The sequence below is a fragment of the Schistocerca piceifrons genome, chromosome 9 (assembly GCF_021461385.2).
Source record: "Schistocerca piceifrons isolate TAMUIC-IGC-003096 chromosome 9, iqSchPice1.1, whole genome shotgun sequence".
NCBI classification, from domain to species: Eukaryota; Metazoa; Arthropoda; class Insecta; order Orthoptera; family Acrididae; genus Schistocerca; species Schistocerca piceifrons.
The window spans coordinates 83,961,946-83,982,225 of record NC_060146.1 but is presented as its reverse complement, the minus strand read 5'-3'; the positions used below and the strand labels follow the sequence as shown (position 1 = coordinate 83,982,225).

The following is a 20,280-nucleotide window of genomic DNA, read 5'->3' as shown; positions in this document are numbered from 1 at the left end:
AGAAGACCTGCAGAGGATCGACACTATCCAAATACCTGAGATTCCCCGCACATGAACCATGGACCATGCCATTCGTGGGGAGACTTGCCTGCCTTAGCGATAGAGATAGCCATGCGGTAGGTGTAACTACAATGGAGGCGAATCTGTTGAGAGCCCAGACAAGGGTGTGGTTCCTGAGGAGGGCAGCAACCTTTTCAGTAGTTGCGGGGCAACTGGGTGAGTGACTGATATGGCCTTGTAACATAGTCAAAACGGCCTTGCTGTGCTGGTGCTGTGAACGGCTGAAAGCAAGCGGGAACTACAGTGGAATTTCTCCCGAAGGCATGCAGAGTTACTGTATGGTTATGTGCTGATGGTGTTCTCTTGGGTATAATATTCCAGAGATAAAATTGCCCCCCATTTGGATCTCTGGGTGCGGACTGCTCAGGAGGACACTGTAATCAGAAGAAAGAATATGGATAGGTTAAAGTCAGATATAGCGGTAATTACTGAAATTTGGAGAGAGCAGAACAGGACTTCTGATGAGGTGAATGTAGGGTTATAAATACAAAGTCAAATAGTAATGCAGAAGTAGTTTTAATCGTAGAAAAACAGGAGCGCTGATAAGCTACTACGAACAGCATAGTGAATGCATTATTGTAGCCAAGATAGACACGAGGCCCACACTTACCACAGTAGTACGAGTTTATATGCCAACTAATTCCGCAGCTGATGAAGAGATTGAAGAAATGTATGATGTGGTAAAAGAAATTATTGAGATAGTTAAGGGAGACGAGAATTTAATAATGGGGGGGAGGGGGAGACTGGAATTAGATAGCAGGAAAAGGAAGAGAAGGATAAGTAGTCGGTGAATATGGACTGTGGGGTAAGGAGTGAAAGAGGAAGCCGCCTGGTAGAATTTTGCACAGAGCATAACTTAATCATAGCTAATACTTGGTTTAAGAGTCATGAAAGAAAGTTGTATGCGTGGAAGAGGTCTGGAGACACTAGAAGGATACAGATAGATTATATAATGGTAATACAGAGATTTAGGAACCAGGTTTTAAATTGTAAGACATTTCCAGGGCCAGATGTCGACTCCGAGCACAATTTATTGGTTATGAACTATTGATTAAAACTGAAGAAACTGCAAGACGGTACGAATTGAAGGAGATGGGACTTGGATAAACTGAAAGAACCGGAGGATGTTGCCTGTTTCAGAGAGAGCATTAGGGAACGACCGACAAGAAGGGGGGAAAGAAATACAGTAGAAGAACAATGGGTAGCTTTGAAACAGTGAAGGCAGCAAAGGATCAAGTAGATAAAAAACGAGGGGTAGAAGAAATTGTTGGGCACAAGAAGACATATTGAATTTAACTGATGAAAGGACAAAATTTAAAAACGCAGTAATGGAAGCAGATGAAAAGGAACAGACACGTCTCAAAATGAGATCGAAAGGAAGTGTAAAGTGGCTAAGCAGAGATGGCTGGAGGGCAAATGTAAGGATGTAGAAGCATATTTTACTAGGGTTAAGATGGATACTGCCTACAGAAAAACTGAAGACACCTTTGGAGAGAAGAGAACACCTGTATGAATATCAAGAGCTCAGATGGAAAACCAGTCCTAAGTAAAGAAGAGAAAGTAGTAAAGCGGAAAGAGTATATACAGCGTTATACAAAGGAGATGTACTTGGGGGCAATATTGTGGAAATGGAAGAGGATATGGATGAAAATGAAATGGTTGTGAAGAATTTGACAGCACACTGAAAGATCTAAGTCGAAACAAGGCCCCGGGAGTAGAAAACATTCCTTTAGAACTACTGATAGCCTTGGGACAAAACTCTTCCATCTGGTGAGCAAGATGAATGAGACAGGCGAAATGTCCTAAGACTTTAAGAAGAATATAATAATTCCAATCCCAAAGAAAGCAAATGTTGAAAAGTGTGAAAATTACCGAACTATCAGTTTAATAAGTCACAGTTGCAAAATATTAATACGAATTCTTCAGGAGCGAATGGAAAAATTGTTAGAAGCGGACCTTGGGGAAGATCAGTTTGGATTCCGTAGAAATGTTGAAACACGTGTGGCAATACTGACACTACGACATTTACTAAAACATAGGTTAAGGAAAGGCAAATCTAAGTTTCTAGCATTTATAAACATAGAGAAAGATTTTGACAATGTTGACTGGGACACTCTCTTTGAAATTCCTAGGTGGCAGGAGCAAAGGAACAAATGGGTATCTAAAATTTGTTCAGAAACGAGATGGCAGTTATAAGAATCGAGGGGCACGAAAGGGAAGCAGTGATTGAGGAGAGAGTGAGACAGGGTTGTAGCCTATCTATTATGTTATTCAATCTGTATATTGAGCAAGCAGCAAGGGAAACAAAAGTATTTGTATGTAGTGTAGCCATGTACGGAAGTGAAAAACGTACGACAAATAATTTAGACAAGACGAGAATAGAAATTTCGAAATGTGGTGCTACAGAAATATGGTCAAGGTTACAAGGGTAGATCAGGTAACTAATGATATGGGGCTGAATACAAGTGAGGAGAAAAGAATTTTGTGGCACAACTTGACTAGAGGAAGAGATCTGTTGGTACGACACATTCTGAAGCATCAAGGGATCACCAGTGTAGTATCGGTGGGAGGCATGGAGGGTAAAAATCGTAGAGGAAGACCAAGAGATGAACAGACTAAGTCGATTCAGAAGGCTGTAGGTTGCAGTAGTAACACAGAGATGGAGAAGCCTGCACAGGATAGGGTAGGATGGTGAGCTCCAGTAAATCAGACTCTGGAATGAAGATCACAGCAACAACGCAAGAGTGCCAGAAGGCGGTAGATACTACAGCTCAGGCAAAGTCATGTACTACCACTTCCAGATGGTGTGCGATACTTTTCGGCACGATTGTTTCATAAACAAAATACGATTGTACGAAATATCAGGTCGTCTTTCTCATGATCTGAAAAGATCCTAGCAAACAGAACACAGTGAAATGAAATGAGCGTGCGGCATTGTGGGCAGGGAGTCACCCAGTCGGAGAAGTTCGGCCACCGAGGACAGGTAGTTGCATTTGACGCCACATTGGGCGACTTGCACGTCGCAGGTGGCAATGAAATGATGATGAGGACAACACAACACCCAGTCCCTGAGAGGAGAAAATCTCCTGCCAAGCCCGGGAATCGGCGTGGCATTCCACCGTGTTGACCACTCAGCTAACGGGGGCGGACAGGGAACACAGTGTATTTTTCTTAACGGAGAGAAATCTAGAGACACGAAAGAGACTTCAGGCTTACCACAAGAGAGCATTATCGAACCGGTGTACAGAATGCGCTTAATCTTCATCAGCGACATCAATGACTCCAGGTATAATAAACTCTTGCTTGTTGGAACAACTCAGAACCTCCCAGAACTAGCCTGAATGAACATGTTTAGTTGACATCATGATTAGAGTTGCTGACATCTGCATATGTACAATGATGCAATCTTCCAGTATGTCATATTTCGAAAAGTTGAGATACATGCATATGCAAGGTATTGACAGTCACCTTGCCGGCTGACCATCATTGCCCTATCTATTACTATCTAGGGTAATAGTGGCAGTCACTTCGTCAAATGGTCATCATTGCCCCCTCACAATATAATATGGGGGAGTTGCAATCACTTAGAATTTTGCTGCACTGTGACAATGTGACTTGTTGGAAACAGAAATAGTTAGAGCTATTTGGAACATTTAGAAACTTGTCTGGGGTAATGGTAGTGAGCATTTAGAATACTATGGCAGTTCAGCGCGCATATTAGTCTGTGTTAACCATCACTGCCTTTCCCGCTTAGCATCATCAGCATCAGGCGTCAAACGTTTTGTAGTGGAGGATAAAATTAATACTCTAGCATGGAAGCACTATAATGTTGGGTGACTTTGAGTGCATGGCAACTATCTTTTCTTACTTATATGAAAGTGTTAAATATGCTATTGCATGTAGTTTCCACTTTGTCACAACAAATGATGACATACAATCTAAACAAAAAAAGAGGAAGTCACTACCATACAATGGGGTCACTGACTGACTTGTAGATGTCTATGCCTAATACATTCCGTCTAAAGTAAAGGTTGAGAATGAGGTTTTCGTTAAATGTGTATTTTCTTTGTGTATTCCTGAATTTTGTGTTTAGTACGTTATTAAGTCTATTGTCGCTATGTACTGTGTTTTATACTCGAACCTGGTGAGCGATAATATTCTTAGGGTGCTTTATAGTTAATGTGATTTGGGTCTGTACCTACTGATGGGGTGAGATGAAATGGTGATGTGCCTGTTTTGTTGTAGTTTCATTACTTTTTTTTAATGATAGATGTGATGGATGGCGTGTTTGTGTCTTGGTCTATGTGTATATTGAGAATGAACCAGGGTTCATCTCTAATGATTGCAAGTGCTTTGTCTTGAAGCACTTGTAGCTTGTGCAGATATCGGCAGCTGTGCCCAAGACCTCACAACCATACAGTTTAGTTCGAAGTATTATAGTCTTCCAAATTAACAGTTTGGCTTTTGTTGTCAACCCATTGCTCTTGAGCATCGAGTAAAACTGATGAAACCTACCCGAAACCCCAGTTACATGTATCAGTAATGTGTAAGCTCCAAAGTAGTTTGTGATCAATATTTTACCGACTCACACCATGGGAAATCCCGCCTGTCTAGAGAGAGCTGATGGCTGGTTGGTCTCCTCCCGGTTGTGAACATTATGGCGCTGAATTTTTTAGAGATTAGTCTTGATCTTCGAGAAGTTGCACATTTAAGTAATTTGCTCAAGGTGCCGCTGCAGGCGAGTGGCGATGTAATTGGAGTTTGCGTGACTGGCATAGACAGCTGTATCATCTGCAAAGAGTGTGAGATGACTGTTGCCTTGTGCGGGGATATCATTAATATAAATGCTATGTAGTATGGCGCCCAGGACAGAACACTGGGGTATTTCTGCATCTGTGCCTTTATGTTGCTTTTGTACTTGTCCAAGCTAATAAAAAAATTTCTATTACTTAAGAAAGATGCCAGAATTTTGATTATGTGGAGCAGACAGTCGATTTCATTGAGTTTATGTATTAACCCATTGTGCTAAACATGGTCGAAGGCCTTCACGGTGTCCAAGAAGACCAATGCCATGCTATGCCCTTCTGTCATGGCCTTGCACATTTCTTTATCCACCAGACTGGCCTGGGTTGTTGTGCAATGCCCTGCACGAAAGCCACGGTGTTAGGAGAAAGTGACCTGCCTGTCGTTGAGGAAGGTTTACGATGATGTGATAATTAAGCGTTTAAGGACTTTTCTGAGAAAGCTTAGGTTGGTTGTTTTGGGGAAGGAGACCAGACAGCGAGGTCAGCGGTCTCATCGTATTAGGGAAGGAAGTCGGCCGTGCCCTTTGAAAGGAAGCATCCCGGAATTTGCCTGGAGCGATGTAGGGAAATCACAGAAAACCTAAATCAGGATGGCCGGACGCGTGATTGAACCGTCGTCCTCCCGAATGCGAGTCCAGTGTCTAACCACTGCGCCACCTCGCTCGGTGAGAAAGCTTAGGAAGGATATGGGTCTGTGGTTTTGTGGAAAGAGGGAATTTTTATTTCTTTCCGGGAGGTTGATGACTTTGGCTTCCAGGTTGTAGGAAAATAATGCAGTCCAGACAGGAGTTGTAGATGGAGGTGAGGTAAACTTTGGCTAAGAGTGGAGGATATTTGAGTTGAGGTGGACTAACGCCATCGGTACCAGTAGGTTTGGAGTTACGAATGCTTCTATGGTTGAGCTGAATGTTTCACAACTGACTGGCGGAACTGAGGTTTATGATACTCTTCTATGTGTTCTTCTGACCAATCACCCGACTTCCACTTCATAGTTTTCGGTGTCATAGTCAAAAATGTGTTCTCGGACTGGCGCTGGAAATTATTTGCCATTGCCTCAGCTTTGTAATGTGCTGCGTAGCCTGTGCCATGGAATGATTTAATAGTCTTTAGTGCTTCTCACTGGGATTTTATAATCCTCCAGAATTTTCATGGATTATTCTCTGTTATAGTTGGGAGTTCCAATGTTAGGCGCGTTATGGGGCCCCTTAGCGACATGGCTACCAAGAAGGGGAAGAAAGCCAATGTGTACTCTGTTTGCATACTGAGCGGAATCATTCCAGACATGGAACGGGTCCTTTAGGACGCCATGATGTGCGTAGGGTGCACCAAACAGCAGGTGGTGGCTCACGTCAGCACCACTGGCATGTGTCATTTTGGATCAGAAGAGATACTCTCTGGTTTGGAGCTGCTAACAGAAATGAGAAAGACTGCCAGTGTTTCTTGTGAGATAAAGGCAGAGCTCAACATTTGCAGCAGAGTCGAAAGGATCGATTGTGGTCATCTGGTACAGAGCCGAGTGGAGGGTCTGAATCAGAGACTCAAAAGGTTCTGTAGCCGTGTAGGCTCCAGATTCCTCGACTTGCGCCGTAGGGTGGTTGGGTTTCGGGTTCCGCTGAACAGGAGGCGGCTTTACGGTTAGCAGGGGCTGATTGGCGTAGAATGGGCGGTTTTTTAGGTTATTGGGTCTCGGAAAAACACAAGAAGGGCTTTAGTCAAATGCAGGCTGAACACAGGAAAAGCATAGATACAGGAACCATTGGTATAACAGTTTTACAACTGTAGCTGTGTTGGGAAAGTGCCAGAGCTCCAAGCGCTAATAGAAATCATTGATGCTCAAATCGTTATAGGCACTGTAAGCTGGCTAAAGCCAGGGATAAGTTCATCCGAAATTTCTACGAAGAACCTGAATGTATTTCGAAAGGTTGGCGGTGGCGTGCTTGTCGCTGTTAGAAGTAGTTTATCTCGACAATAAATTGAAGTAAATCGTTCCTGTGAGTTAGTGTTGGCAGACGTCATTCTCGCCATCTGCAGTAAATCAATAATTAAATCATTTTACCGACTTTCCGGTGCAGGTGATATAATTGCTGAAAATTTCAAATAAAACTTGAATTTAACTGCAGATGCCTACCTGACTCATACAATTATACTTGGTGGTGACTTTAATTTACCCTCGATACATTGGCAAAAATACATGTTTAACTCCGGAGGTACGCGTAAAACTTCATCCAAAATTGTGGTAAACACATTCTCTCGAAATTATTCCGAGCAGTTAGTTCATGAGCCTACATGAATAGTAAACGGTTATGACATCTTAGCAACAAATAATCCTGAGGTAATAACGAGCATCAAAGTGGATATAGGGATTAGTGAACACAGGGTTGTCGTAGCGATACTGAATACTATAGCGCCAAGTCCTTCAAAAATAAACGAAAAATAAACCTATTCAAAAAAAGCAGATAGAAATTCACTTGACGGCTTCCTGAGAGACAACCTCCACTCCTTCGAAATTAACGATGTAAGTCTAGATCAGGTGTGGCTTGAATTCAAAGAAATAGTATGGGCAGCGATTGAGAGATTTGTATGAAATGAATTAACAAACGACGGAGCTAATCCACCTCGGTTCACAAAACGGGTCGGAACGCTGTTGCACAGAGAACGAAAAAATCATGCCAAATTTAAACGGAGGCAAAATCTTCAAGATTGGCGACTTTCACAGAAGTTCGAAATTTAGCGAGGACTTCAATGAGAGATGCTTATAATAATTTCCACAACGAAACTTTGTCTCGATACCTGGCAGAAAATCCAAGGACATTCTGGTCGTATGTGAAGTATGCTATCGGAAAGACACTGTCAATGCCTTCTCTGCGAGATAGTAATGAAGATGCTATCGACGACAGTGCTGCCGAAGCTGAGTTACTAAACACATCCTCCTGAAATTCCTTCACCAAAGAAAAGTATTACAGAATTCGAATCAAGTACAGCTGCCAACATGTGTAACATAGACGTAGATATCCTCGGAGTAGTGAAGCAACTTATATCACTTAACAAAAGCAAGTACTGGGGTCCATACTGTATACCAGTTTTTTTCCTTTCAGAGTATGCTAGTACAGTGGCTCCATACTTATCAGTCACATACAACCGTTCGCTCGACGACAGATCCGTACCAAAAGACTGGAAAGTTGCATAGGTCCCACCAATATTCAAGAAAGGCAGAAAACGTTGTGGGGAAGGCTAACCAAAGACTGCGTTTTATTGGCAGGACACTTAGAAAATTTAACAAATCTACTAAAGAGAGTGCCTACACTACGCTTGTCCGTCCTTTTGTGGGATACTGGTGCACAGTGTGGGATCCTTAACAGATAGGATTGACAGAGTACATCTTAAAAGTTCAAAGAAGGACAGCACGTTTTGTATTATCGCAAATAGGCGAGTGAATGTCACTGAAATGATACACGATTTTGGGGTGGAGGCAATTAAAACAAATTCTTCACAGTAGATGATAACAGCCAAACGGTTTCAGGATAAAGATTTATTAAAATTCTTTACCACGGTTTCGGTATATCTAAATACACCTTCATCAGAAGTAAAATACACTAAAATCACATCCTGCACAGGAGGTACATAACAAAAATTGTGCCAAAGGCGTCGCCAGTAGTTAAAACATCATCTCCATTTATACAACATAATTATGGACAGAGGGTTGATGTGAACACAGCGTAGCATCATTATCTCGCCTGTGAAATATTCGAGATAATGATGCTACGCTGTGTTCACATCAACCCTCTGTCCATAATTATGTTGTATAAATGGAGATGATGTTTTAACTACTGGCGACGCCTTTGGCACAATTGTTGTTATGTATCTCCTGTGCAGGATGTGATTTTAGTGTATTTTACTTCTGATGAAGGTATATTTAGATATACCGAAACTGTGGTCAAGAATTTAAATAAATTTTTATCCTGCAACTACACTCCTGGAAATTGAAATAAGAACACCGTGAATTCATTGTCCCAGGAAGGGGAAACTTTATTGACACATTCCTGGGGTCAGATACATCACATGATCACACTGACAGAACCACAGGCACATAGACACAGGCAATAGATCATGCACAATGTCGGCACTAGTACAGTGTATATCCACCTTTCGCAGCAATGCAGGCTGCTATTCTCCCATGGAGACGATCGTAGAGATGCTGGATGTAGTCCTGTGGAACGGCTTGCCATGACATTTCCACCTGGCGCCTCAGTTGGACCAGCGTTCGTGCTGGACGTGCAGACCGCGTGAGACGACGCTTCATCCAGTCCCAAACATGCTCAATGGGGGGCAGATCCGGAGATCTTGCTGGTCAGGGTAGTTGACTTACACCTTCTAGAGCACGTTGGGTGGCACGGGATACATGCGGACGTGCATTGTCCTGTTGGAACAGCAAGTTCCCTTGCCGGTATAGGAATGGTAGAACGATGGGTTCGATGACGGTTTGGATGTACCGTGCACTATTCAGTGTCCCCTCGACGATCACCAGTGGTGTACGGCCAGTGTAGGAGATCGCTCCCCACACCATGATGCCGGGTGTTGGCCCTGTGTGCCTCGGTCGTATGCAGTCCTGATTGTGGCGCTCACCTGCACGGCGCCAGACACGCATACGACCATCATTGGCACCAAGGCAGAAGCGACTCTCATCGCTGAAGACGACACGTCTCCATTCGTCCCTCCATTCACGCCTGTCGCGACACCACTGGAGGCGGGCTGCACGATGTTGGGGCGTGAGCGGAAGACGGCCTAACGGTGTGCGGGACCGTAGCCCAGCTTCATGGAGACGGTTGCGAATGGTCCTCGCCGATACCCCAGGAGCAACAGTGTCCCTAATTTGCTGGGAAGTGGCGGTGCGGTCCCCTACGGCACTGCGTAGGATCCTACGGTCTTGGCGTGCATCCGTGCGTCGCTGCGGTGCGGTCCCAGGTCGACGGGCACGTGCACCTTCCGCCGACCACTGGCGACAACATCGATGTACTGTGGAGACCTCACGCCCCACGTGTTGAGCAATTCGGCGGTACGTCCACCCGGCCTCCCGCATGCCCACTATACGCCCTCGCTCAAAGTCCGTCAACTGCACATACGGTTCACGTCCACTCTGTCGCGGCATGCTACCAGTGTTAAAGACTGCGATGGAGCTCCGTATGCCACGGCAAACTGGCTGACACTGACGGCGGCGGTGCACAAATGCTGCGCAGCTAGCGCCATTCGACGGCCAACACCGCGGTTCCTGGTGTGTCCGCTGTGCCGTGCGTCTGATCATTGCTTGTACAGCCCTCTCGCAGTGTCCGGAGCAAGTATGGTGGGTCTGACACACCGGTGTCAATGTGTTCTTTTTTCCATTTCCAGGAGTGTATTTGGCTGTTATCATTTACTGTGAAGAATTTCAACAGTTGTTTCAGCCATGTTTCAAATCTTGAAATTAAAACAAAGACGCTGTTGTTGCGACGGAAACTTCTCACGAAATTTCAATCACCAGCTTTCTCCTCCGAATGCGAAAATATTCTGTTGACATCGTTCTAAACAGGGGGAAACGATCACCATAATAAAATAAGGAAAATCAGTGCTCGCAGAGAAAGGTATAGGTTTTCGTTTCCTTCACAGGCTATAAGAGACTGGAATAATAGAGAATTGTGAAGGTGTTTCGACGAAACTCTGCTAGGCATGTAAATGTGATTTGCAGAGAATCCATGTAGATGTAGATGTGGAGGGTGTGTTTAGTTAGTTTCACCTTGACTTCTTGTGCGAGACTGGCGGTGATCCCCCTGTCAGCTGGTGCTATGATGTTAGCATCATTAATTTCCTCTACCAAGGTATCAGTGTCGTTTCCAGTACTACAACCTCATGCCATATTTTTCGAGTTTAAGCCGCTCCAATAATCGCTCTTTGACCTTAGACTAAGAGTGTTTCTAAATCTACTTGGGGAATTGTGCCACCAGGAGGACGGTAGGCTGCCACTAGAGTGACAGTCGTCCTATGTACTCCTGTTTCTACCCGTGGCCTCAATCCTCTGTAGGTGGGGGATGTCTATCTGCCTATGGGATAACCTATTATCAACTGAGACTAGCCTTCCCCCTTTGAAATGATTTGATATATCATTTCTATACGTAGTATAGTTTCTAATCCTAAGGTTGTTATGAGGTTAAAGGTGATTCTCGTTTACTAGTGCAGTCTCGATCGCATGGTTGTCTATGAATAAATCTGGTGTTGAATGCCATCTGCTTTAAAATTTACAATGGTGAGGTATGACTTAGCATTAAAATCCACTAAAGAATTGCATCACTGCTGCGCAAATAATCATAAACTTTAACAGATTGTCTGGGACAGTCATTAGCTGCTCCATCTTAGTTTCCACAATTGTAACTATTTTGCCAATGTTGAAATTGTTTGGCAGATAGGCAATGTGATTGTGTTGGGAGAGTGTGGACGTTCCATCTGTAGGGCTAGTTGTGGTTCTCATCGGCAGGCTGTGAGCTGACTGAGGCGGCACAGTGTCGCCCTCTATGCTGGGCGCAGTGGTGAGAGTGGAGGGGAGAGCAGTGGTGGGGGTAGGAGCGGTGGGTGCAGCAGCAGGCTGCGCTGCGGTCACCACTTGCTGTTACTCATTTCTGTTTCCCAGCAGAGGAAAATTTCACCTGTTGAGAGCAGGGGCTGCTTTGGGACCGGCTTAATCTCTCGGTCTATCTTTGGACTTTATGGATTTTGACATTTCGATCCAAGATGAGTATTCTCTATAACTTTCTGGGTGCGACTCTTTACAGTTTACGCTCTACTGTCACTTTCAAACAGTGATTGGTGAAGTAGCTGCCTCTGCATTTTAGACAGAGGGGGTCTGTGTGGCACTTGCATGAAAAGTGGTTGAACCTTTAGCATCCGTAGCGCTGGGTGTGTCTACCTCTCTCTCTGTATGATACAGTAGGTGCATGATCATTTAGACATCTGAGAAATTGTCGGCCTTCACGACTTCTGCAATGAATACAGGTGTTTTACCCTTGTTGTCTTGTCTCTTTTTCACAGTCTCAGGTTCGTGCATCCTGACTACAATTTATGTGTTAAATCCTAGTTCCTTTAGTTCATGTTGGAGGATTTTATAAAGCTCAGGGTCGTAAGTGTGGTGCTGCATGTCTCTGTCTACTTTTGAGAACCAATCGAAAATCCTCATAGTTGTACAGCTTTTTACTTCACTGTGTCGCCTTTGGAGATGGAGACAACTTTCCATTTCATGGAATGCCAAATGTCTTTGAGAAAATTTACTTACCCCTTCGTTTGATAGCTCATTATTCGAGGAATGTGATTTGCTTTTTGCTTTGTGTTGACCCTGGAGTGGGAGCATTGGCAGCACCGTGTGTGAGTCCTGTTGTGCTCACGGGATAATCCATGAGAATATCTTCTCTGTCAGTAAGAGCCACGAGCAAGACAGTTACCCCTTCTTTGGTAGCCATTCCCATTGATTTACTTGCAGATGATTCACCTGGTTCACCTCCAGTGCTTCATACATTGCAGTTCTGTGTCTGTTGTTTAATCTCGACTGTATCACTGTGGTAGCCCAGAAGGCTGCCACATCTGGGTGGGGTGGGAAACTACTCAGGCGCAGTTTGCTTGGACGTCAGTTAAAAGGGAAGTCCACCAGATACAACGCTGGGAATGTCATACAACACCTTGGTCAAGACTGCAGTGTAGCTGGGAGAGCCATGCACTGCACCACATTTACAAGTCCGAGCCAGGCTGCAGCTGGCTGCTCCTCTTACCTGCACCGCCGGTAGTTGAGCTCAGCTGTACCAGCTGATGAAGTTATTGCACAATGTTTAGCTCTTGCATGAAATATTAAAGTATCTTACTCGAACGCTACGGTCGCAGGTTCGAATCCTGCCTCGGGCATGGATGTGTGTGATGTCCTTAGGTTAGATAGGTTTAAGTAGTTCTAAGTTCTAGGGGACTGATGACCTCAGCTGTTAAGTCCCATAGTGCTCAGAGCCATTTTTTGAAAGTATCTTACACTGTTCTGTTAATCATAAAGTTTTCATAATGGAACTGACTGGCTCAGCCCATCCTTGGAATTCGATGAGAAGGATACACCTACTTTGCAGTTGACATAATTTTGAAATCAGGAACCACGGAAGGAAAGACAGTTTCAAATGACTTTCAGTGTCAAGTTTATTTCTGGATTTATTTTTTATGTGCATGTAAGAAGGAAAAGAATGTTCACACATATATGTGTACGAGACGGCTAATAAACTTATTACTGCCTCATTCAGTAGCATTGGAATTTCTGTTTTTAAGCTTAACCAGAATCTTACCAGCAACGGAGATTTATTTTCTGCAACTTAGTCATTGTAAGTTTCGAGTAACTGCTCACTTCAGTTTACACTTCATGTGGATTTCAAAGCTATTGTCTTTTCCTAGATAGAGCAGGGAAATGTTGTTTGAAATTTTACCAAGACCCTTAAAACCTGTCTTAGTATTATTTCTGACTTTTTCGTCCAAAGTAAGACGTGTTTGTACCAGGAAATCTCGAATGGTACCGAAGTCCTTAATTTGATTGGGATTAGATTTCCCAATCTGCAAGGCTTTTGATGAACGATTCACATGGTCTTCCACATTACACAGGCTAGTGTTTGATCTGTGAAGTAGTAAGTTTCTACTGCTGTCTTTTTATCAAAATTTCTTCAAATGAACTACAGTTGGAAGGCAGACATTGCCTAAGGAAGGGTGTACCTGGCCAGAAAAAGATAACTGTCACACCATATTAGATCAGTTCTGCTGTGATATAACCATCTTACACATGTGTTAGTCAATAAAAACTTTTAAATAGTTTGGTGCACCCGTGTTAGTCAATAAAGACTTTTAAATACTCTGATCAGCATTACAAAAATTTGCTGATGAGTAGTATGACCATTAATAAAAGTAAATGTTTCCACAGCATCATAATATTTTTCACATGCATCTAACAACAAGTTGATTTAATAATTATAAGAAACAGTGGTAATTTCAATAACCATATTGTTGCTTGTGTTACAGCCATCAGTTATTTTAACATAATACCGTAGATGAAATAATGTGTCTGTAAATAACATGAGAAGTAGAAAACTGCCTGCTAATGGGCAATGGAGGTTTCATTTCATGTCTGCAACAGTGCGACTGCTGGCGGGCGCGCGACCTAACGAACAGTGGAGCAACAGAGGTTCTGGCTCTGGCTACGAGCGACCTGGCTGGTGGTTCATTGTTATCCAGTATTTTTACAAGTTCTTAAGTAATGTTTCACCTTAGTAAGTACCATTTGGAGGGGGGGGGGAAAGAGATAATGATGCATCATATTGTACATTATAAAATATAATTGGTGTTATTACCAGCCGAATATTGCTTTTTATTTGCATTTGCACTAAAAGATTAAGTGAAATCGGACTTCGTGTAGTTCATGTTAAGCCAATTAGTGCCTTAATTTTTTCCAAAATGATCAGTGCACAGAAGCACTCACTCACACACAAACACACACACACACACACACACACACACACACACACACATACACACAGGTATACATTTTACGCCAACAAGCCACCTCACAGCCTCAGCTCTGCCTCAGCTGACTACTTCTTAGCAGCGAGGCGATGGTAAGTAACACTGTGACTCTTGACATTAAGTTTGTGTTTTGTATGTTGATGACGTATTTTTGAAGATATTTTATAAACTGTAAGAACATTGTGAAACTGATCACGTGTCATAGCCAACTCTCACTGAATTGTATTTACTCTTTTAATTTATAAGAGTGGGTCAGAAACAAAGGAGTATGAGTACACTTCTTCTTGTTTAGAAAGAACTTCAGTTCAAGGTCACAAGGTTTCGGAATTTTGTTGAGATTGCAAAGTGGAAGTTCTATTTTTTGTGTGTATTAGACACAAAAATACTTTCTAGCATGTTGGAGTAACAGGTTAACATAAAACATCAGTTTTGGATCATAAATTGTAAAAGTTTATATGCACTTGTATCCCATTGCTCCCAGAACATTGTGATTTAAGAAGAAAGTGATTGACGTTTTCTCTATAATGCTTTATCATAGGTTTTTATCGATTCAGTTATCATAAAATTACTTTTTAGAGTTATAACAAAACGTTTTAGTAATGCTATGTGAATACCATGCCTTGTGTGGCTTACTGTAGTGAAACAGAATAAGAAAGAGTACTGTTTACTGCGTAATCCCATTACTGAATATATTTCTCATCATCTGGGTCACTTCTATCTCTCATGTATCATAGAAAGATTACTTGAATAACGTGCCACATCGAAAATCAGTATAGGCCTATATCAACGTAGCTGTTTCGTGAGATCTTGTAACTAGTTTCCTTTTCGATCACCAGTGAGCGGCAAAGAGTGGTATTTCACTTGTATCCCTTTGCCACAACAATTTTAGATGCCTTACTTTGCTGTAGATGCACTTATCTCATTTTTATGGGGAATCTCACTTGCACCTCGTTGTTTCTGGCATACTTATGGTAATCGTTTCTTACGAACAGTCTTTCCAGAAAAGTATTGTTTCATCTGTATGATAATTTCTTATCATTATTTGTTCTTTTTGCATCATTACTTTCAAATCATAAATCAAGAGTCTAAAAGGGCACCGTGATACCCCGACCCAAGCACCAGCCGATTTTCTTGTGGAAGCAAGCGAAACACCATCTTTTAGGCCAGGAGTATCAACAATACGCAATAACGCGATATGTGAAGCAAAATTCTGAAATTATTTAAGATAAGAGAGAAAACTATAACACTACGCGTTATACAGGCATCTCAAAAAGAATGACCTGCTTTCAAAACTCCATATTTATTGATAATATCACAATACAAATATGACGATGATGAAGTCCCATACTCCTTGTCAGAGCATAGGAGAACGATGTGGGAGACCCACACCGCCACACTAGGCAAGGTCCTAGTGGAAGTGGTTTGCCATTGCCTTCCTCCGACCGTAATGGGGATGAATGATGATAATGAAGACGACAAAACAACACCAGTCATCTCGAGGCAGGTGAAAATCCCCAACCCCGTCGGGAATCGAACCCGGGACCCCGTGCTTGGGAAGCGAGAACGCTACCGGGAGACCACGAGCTGCGGACAATACAAACATCGGATGAATTTCAAAATATTTACAAAATCTTTATCTTTTATTTATGCTGTAACAAATGGTCTATTTAACTACCGACAGGAGCGCCAATACCTAGAGGGAACACCGAGCCACTGTTCAGTGTTCTTGGCATCAAGGTACCAAACGTGATCCCATGATATTGTCTTGTGGGGATATGTGACGAAAAGCGTGTTTATCTCCCCTTTAGCTCCTTCCAAAGAAGAAGTAATGAACAGAATAACATCTACTACGACTTCTGTACAAAACAGATACATTATGTAAAGTTTATGTCGAATTTAGCTCTCGTCTAGATGTTGTTAATGCTACTGCTGATTCACACATGCAGCGTTTGTAATAGGATAGCTGTAACTTCAATCTTTTTTGAGTATTTTACAATTCATCCCATGTTCAGAGTATGTTTTTGTCAATAAATATGGAATATTGAAATCAAGTCGTTCTTTCTGAAACACTGTGTACTTGCAGCACCTATTTTCGCGTGCAGCCACGAATATTGGTCACAATATGAAACTGATGATAATGAATAGTGCCCACTGCCGAGAGGTATACGTGCAACAGTAACGCAGCAGAGACTCAGTTGTATATATCGATGCACTCTAGTGCTGATTAATACACATTACTACAGAAAGTTTCTCATTTAGCCAGTTATGTCAACATTGTAAATCTGTTGATGAGATTCGAGTGATGTAAATACACTAAATTATTACAGGTTTTCAGCGTACTGACTCTTCACGAATAATATAGATTATGTTCATCATTTGTGTGACTATGGTTTCAGGATCTGCCACACGTGTGGGCTATTACTATTGATACCATGTGTGAAATATCTGAAATGTGTTTATTATTTGTTGCTTTAAAACACTGTCAGCGGCAGGGGTTTCCAGATCATGTTTATTAACGAGACATTAAGTCTGAATTCGTGTTTCACAAGAATTTCCCCCTTTGGAACTGAAGTTGTAAATAAAAGACAAATGGAGACTGGCAACCACACACACACACAGCATGGCACAGAATTGTACTAGGAGGGAACTGATACAGATAGTCAACAACACACCATGGGCAGCTCTGGAACAGAAGGGAGCAGGGAGAGAGGTGAAGGACGGTCCACCCCCACACCTCCTCCCGTCGCATCGCACTGCTCACAGGCAGCCGTCTCGGCTGCTGCTACAGTAAGCTTCTGGCCTGCAGTCGGCAGCGGTATTGGACGTTTGTGCCCACAGAACATCGTCGTAACTGCACGACATAATCTAGCGACGAACTGTATACTCGTATTTAACGCACTTGCAGCTAAAGACTTGTATTCCATCCAAAACTAAGGAATTTCTTTATCTGTCCATCTGATGGTGGGAACACAGTGTAAGACGTGATACCCTACAATGATGGAAAAAAAACTGCAGCTCGAAGAAGGAGTTATGCGACATAAACGAAAGTTGGTACGTGTGATTCCACATGTCAAATACGATGTGTGTTAAAATTTTGCTCCAGTCGCATCAGTGTGGCACCAGTACGGCCACTATGAGGCTACAACTCAGGTTCACTTTAAATAAACGCTGAAAGGGTCGTGAGAGCTAGTTGCCGTTAAGATTGGACGTAGTGAGGTGATGCCGGTCAAGAACGCCTTTCAGGCGAATAGGATGGCGTTGTAAACAGACTGTGAATGACGTCGAGTGATAGGGCTATGACAAGGTCGGCGTTCCTTCTGCGATATTGGTTGAAGGCTGGACAGGGATATACCCACGGTAGTTCATTACTAGCAGCGGTGGTCACGAGAACGTACAGTCGCAAGAAGACCGCCCCTCAGGACAGCCACGTGGCACTACTGAGAGGAAAGGCCATCGTGTTCAGCATATAGCTCTGGCGTATCATACTGAATCTGCAAACAGCAATTTGAACAGCAGTTGACAACGATTTTGTCGCAACTGTTAGAAATGTTCTACTTCCAGGATAACCCCGACTCAGACTACCTGCAGTGTGCGTTCCCCTTGCAACAAACCACCTTCATTTTTCGACTTCAATGGTGTCAAGCGAGAGTTCGTTGAACAGCATGCTAGACGTCTGTTGTATTTTCTAATGAAAGATGGTTCTGCCTTGATGCCACTGATAGCCGTGTATTGGATAGGAGGAGGCTAGTTGAGGGCCTGCAACCAACCTATTAGAGTGATAGACTCACTGACCTATACTTTGAGTTACGGTCTGCAGTGCATGTTCATGCGACACCATTAGCACTCCCAAGGTTATCACACGCAACCTGACTCCAAATATGTGCGTCAATCTAATGATTCGACCTGTTCTGCTGCCATTTATGAACAGCATTCCCAGAGACGTTTTCCAACAGGATAATACTCGCCCTCATACAGCTGTTGTAACCTAGTATGCTCTACGGAATGTCTACATGTTGCCTTGGCCTACTCATTCACGAGATGTGTCTGCAATCGATCACATATGTGACATCATCGGACAAGATCTACAACGTTATCCACAACCAGCATTAACCATATCTGCATTGACCGTCGAAGTGCATCAAACATGAAACTCTAACCCAAAAATTAAAATTTGGCATCTGTAATACAGCGCGTGCACGTTTGCATACTTCCATTCAACATTCTGGCTGTCTCAGGGGACAATGTGCTCACCATCACACTACAGACCATTAAGTCTATTATTAATATATCTGTGTTTCACATTTGCAGTGGCTCATCTCGTGCTTAGATTAATCTGTGATCTAGCAATGTTAATCACTTAAATGTATTAGCTAGACAAATGTATTCCCTAAATTTCATTACTCTACATTAATACTTTTTTGCATTGCGACTTTTTTTGGATCAGTGTATCTTCACTCTCCTCTGGTATAACCTACAGGAGACACTGCGGCTGTTTCCAATGGTCCCGATACTCCCTCGGGTGGCCACAGAGGAAGTCTGGCTGTCTGGAGGGTCTCCAGGGAGTGTGTTGGTTCCTAAAGGTGCACTGCTTTTCGTGATGCCCTTACTCACACACCGCCTGCCACAGTTCTTCCCAGACCCACAGCGGTTCGACCCATCACGCTTCTTGGAGGACCGTGTCCGCAAGGAACATGTGTGCAGCTACCTGCCATTTGGATTGGGCGCTCGCAACTGTGTGGGCTCTCAGTACGGCCGCCTGCAGCTCAAAGTCTACCTGGCAGACATACTGAGGCGCTTCCGCTTCCTGCCATGTAGCCGACTGGAGGATCTGGAGAACTGCGCGCTCTCCTTGAGCCTAAACCCCATCAAACCAATCAGAGTGTCGTGCATGCCTCTGGGTGGCCCTAGCACATAGGACCACTCTCAGCATTGCTGATTATCGTATTGGCCAAAGTCTGAGACGGTTTTCATCCCTGGCACAAAACTCCTGAGAATGACAACACTCACTCTGTCAGTGAACACCCTGTCTCCTTCAAGTTTCTGTATGGTTCCAGCACATTTGGCCACCCTGAAAATTAAGATTAACCAGGCCATTATCCTGAGACACTTCACCTTCCTGCTGCACAGCCACTGGCATGAGTCAGAGGACAATGTGCTCTCCGTCAGGCTACAGACCATTAAGTCTAGAAAGCTTAATGGTCTGTAGCTTCATTGATATTTTCCATGGTATAGTACATCTGTCTACAAATGCATCTGAAACTCCTAAATCTGCATGCCCGCCTACAACTATCACCATAGTCATTCACCTCGAAAGACTGAACTTATACTAACATTAAAATCAAAACGGTACACTAAATAAATTTGGGACCTCTAATAAGAGTATTGTTTTTTGTGCGTTCCAGTAACTTTAGTCGTAACTACTTGTAAGATCGTGTATACAGTGAAGTATGGTCGACGACTTGTCTGTTGCTTTTACAAAGGTCTGCTAACTTGAGAACATTTTTATTTTTCTGTTTTTGTAAGTTCAAATTTTGGAGGTTGCAGAGGTAGTTGCTGGCAGCCAGTAAACTTTTGTTCTTTTTTTTTTTTGGAGATGTAATACTGTCTTATAGAAATAAAGATATTCAATTAAAAGGATTGCATTAATCTCAAAAAAAGCCAAGTGCCTCTGCTGGATCCTAGGAAATATGATCATACACCACACTCCTGGATCTATAGGACTTCACAACATTGTTCTGTGGTGCTTTCACTTTTTCCCCAGATTGCTACTGTGAGAACTTGGAAAGCAATGCAGTCTCTATCAGCCACACACCATCCAGACTTTTAGGTCTCCTACGTGCCTCTGCACAGGATTCCAGCA

At 43.1% G+C, this 20,280-nt stretch overlaps 1 protein-coding gene across 3 annotated transcripts in view; it reads left to right on the top strand.

Moving 5' to 3' along the window:
- Window positions 1-19,998, top strand: part of LOC124717270 (cytochrome P450 4C1-like) — a 207,587-nt gene extending 187,589 nt beyond the window's left edge. For all 3 annotated transcript variants that reach the window (XM_047244083.1, XM_047244082.1, XM_047244081.1), the window contains one exon: window positions 18,898-19,998. In XM_047244083.1, the coding sequence (XP_047100039.1) occupies window positions 18,898-19,335 (438 nt within the window). In that variant the 3' untranslated portion in view covers window positions 19,336-19,998. The remainder of the gene's footprint in view (window positions 1-18,897) is intronic.
- The last annotated feature ends 282 nt before the right edge of the window (window positions 19,999-20,280 follow it).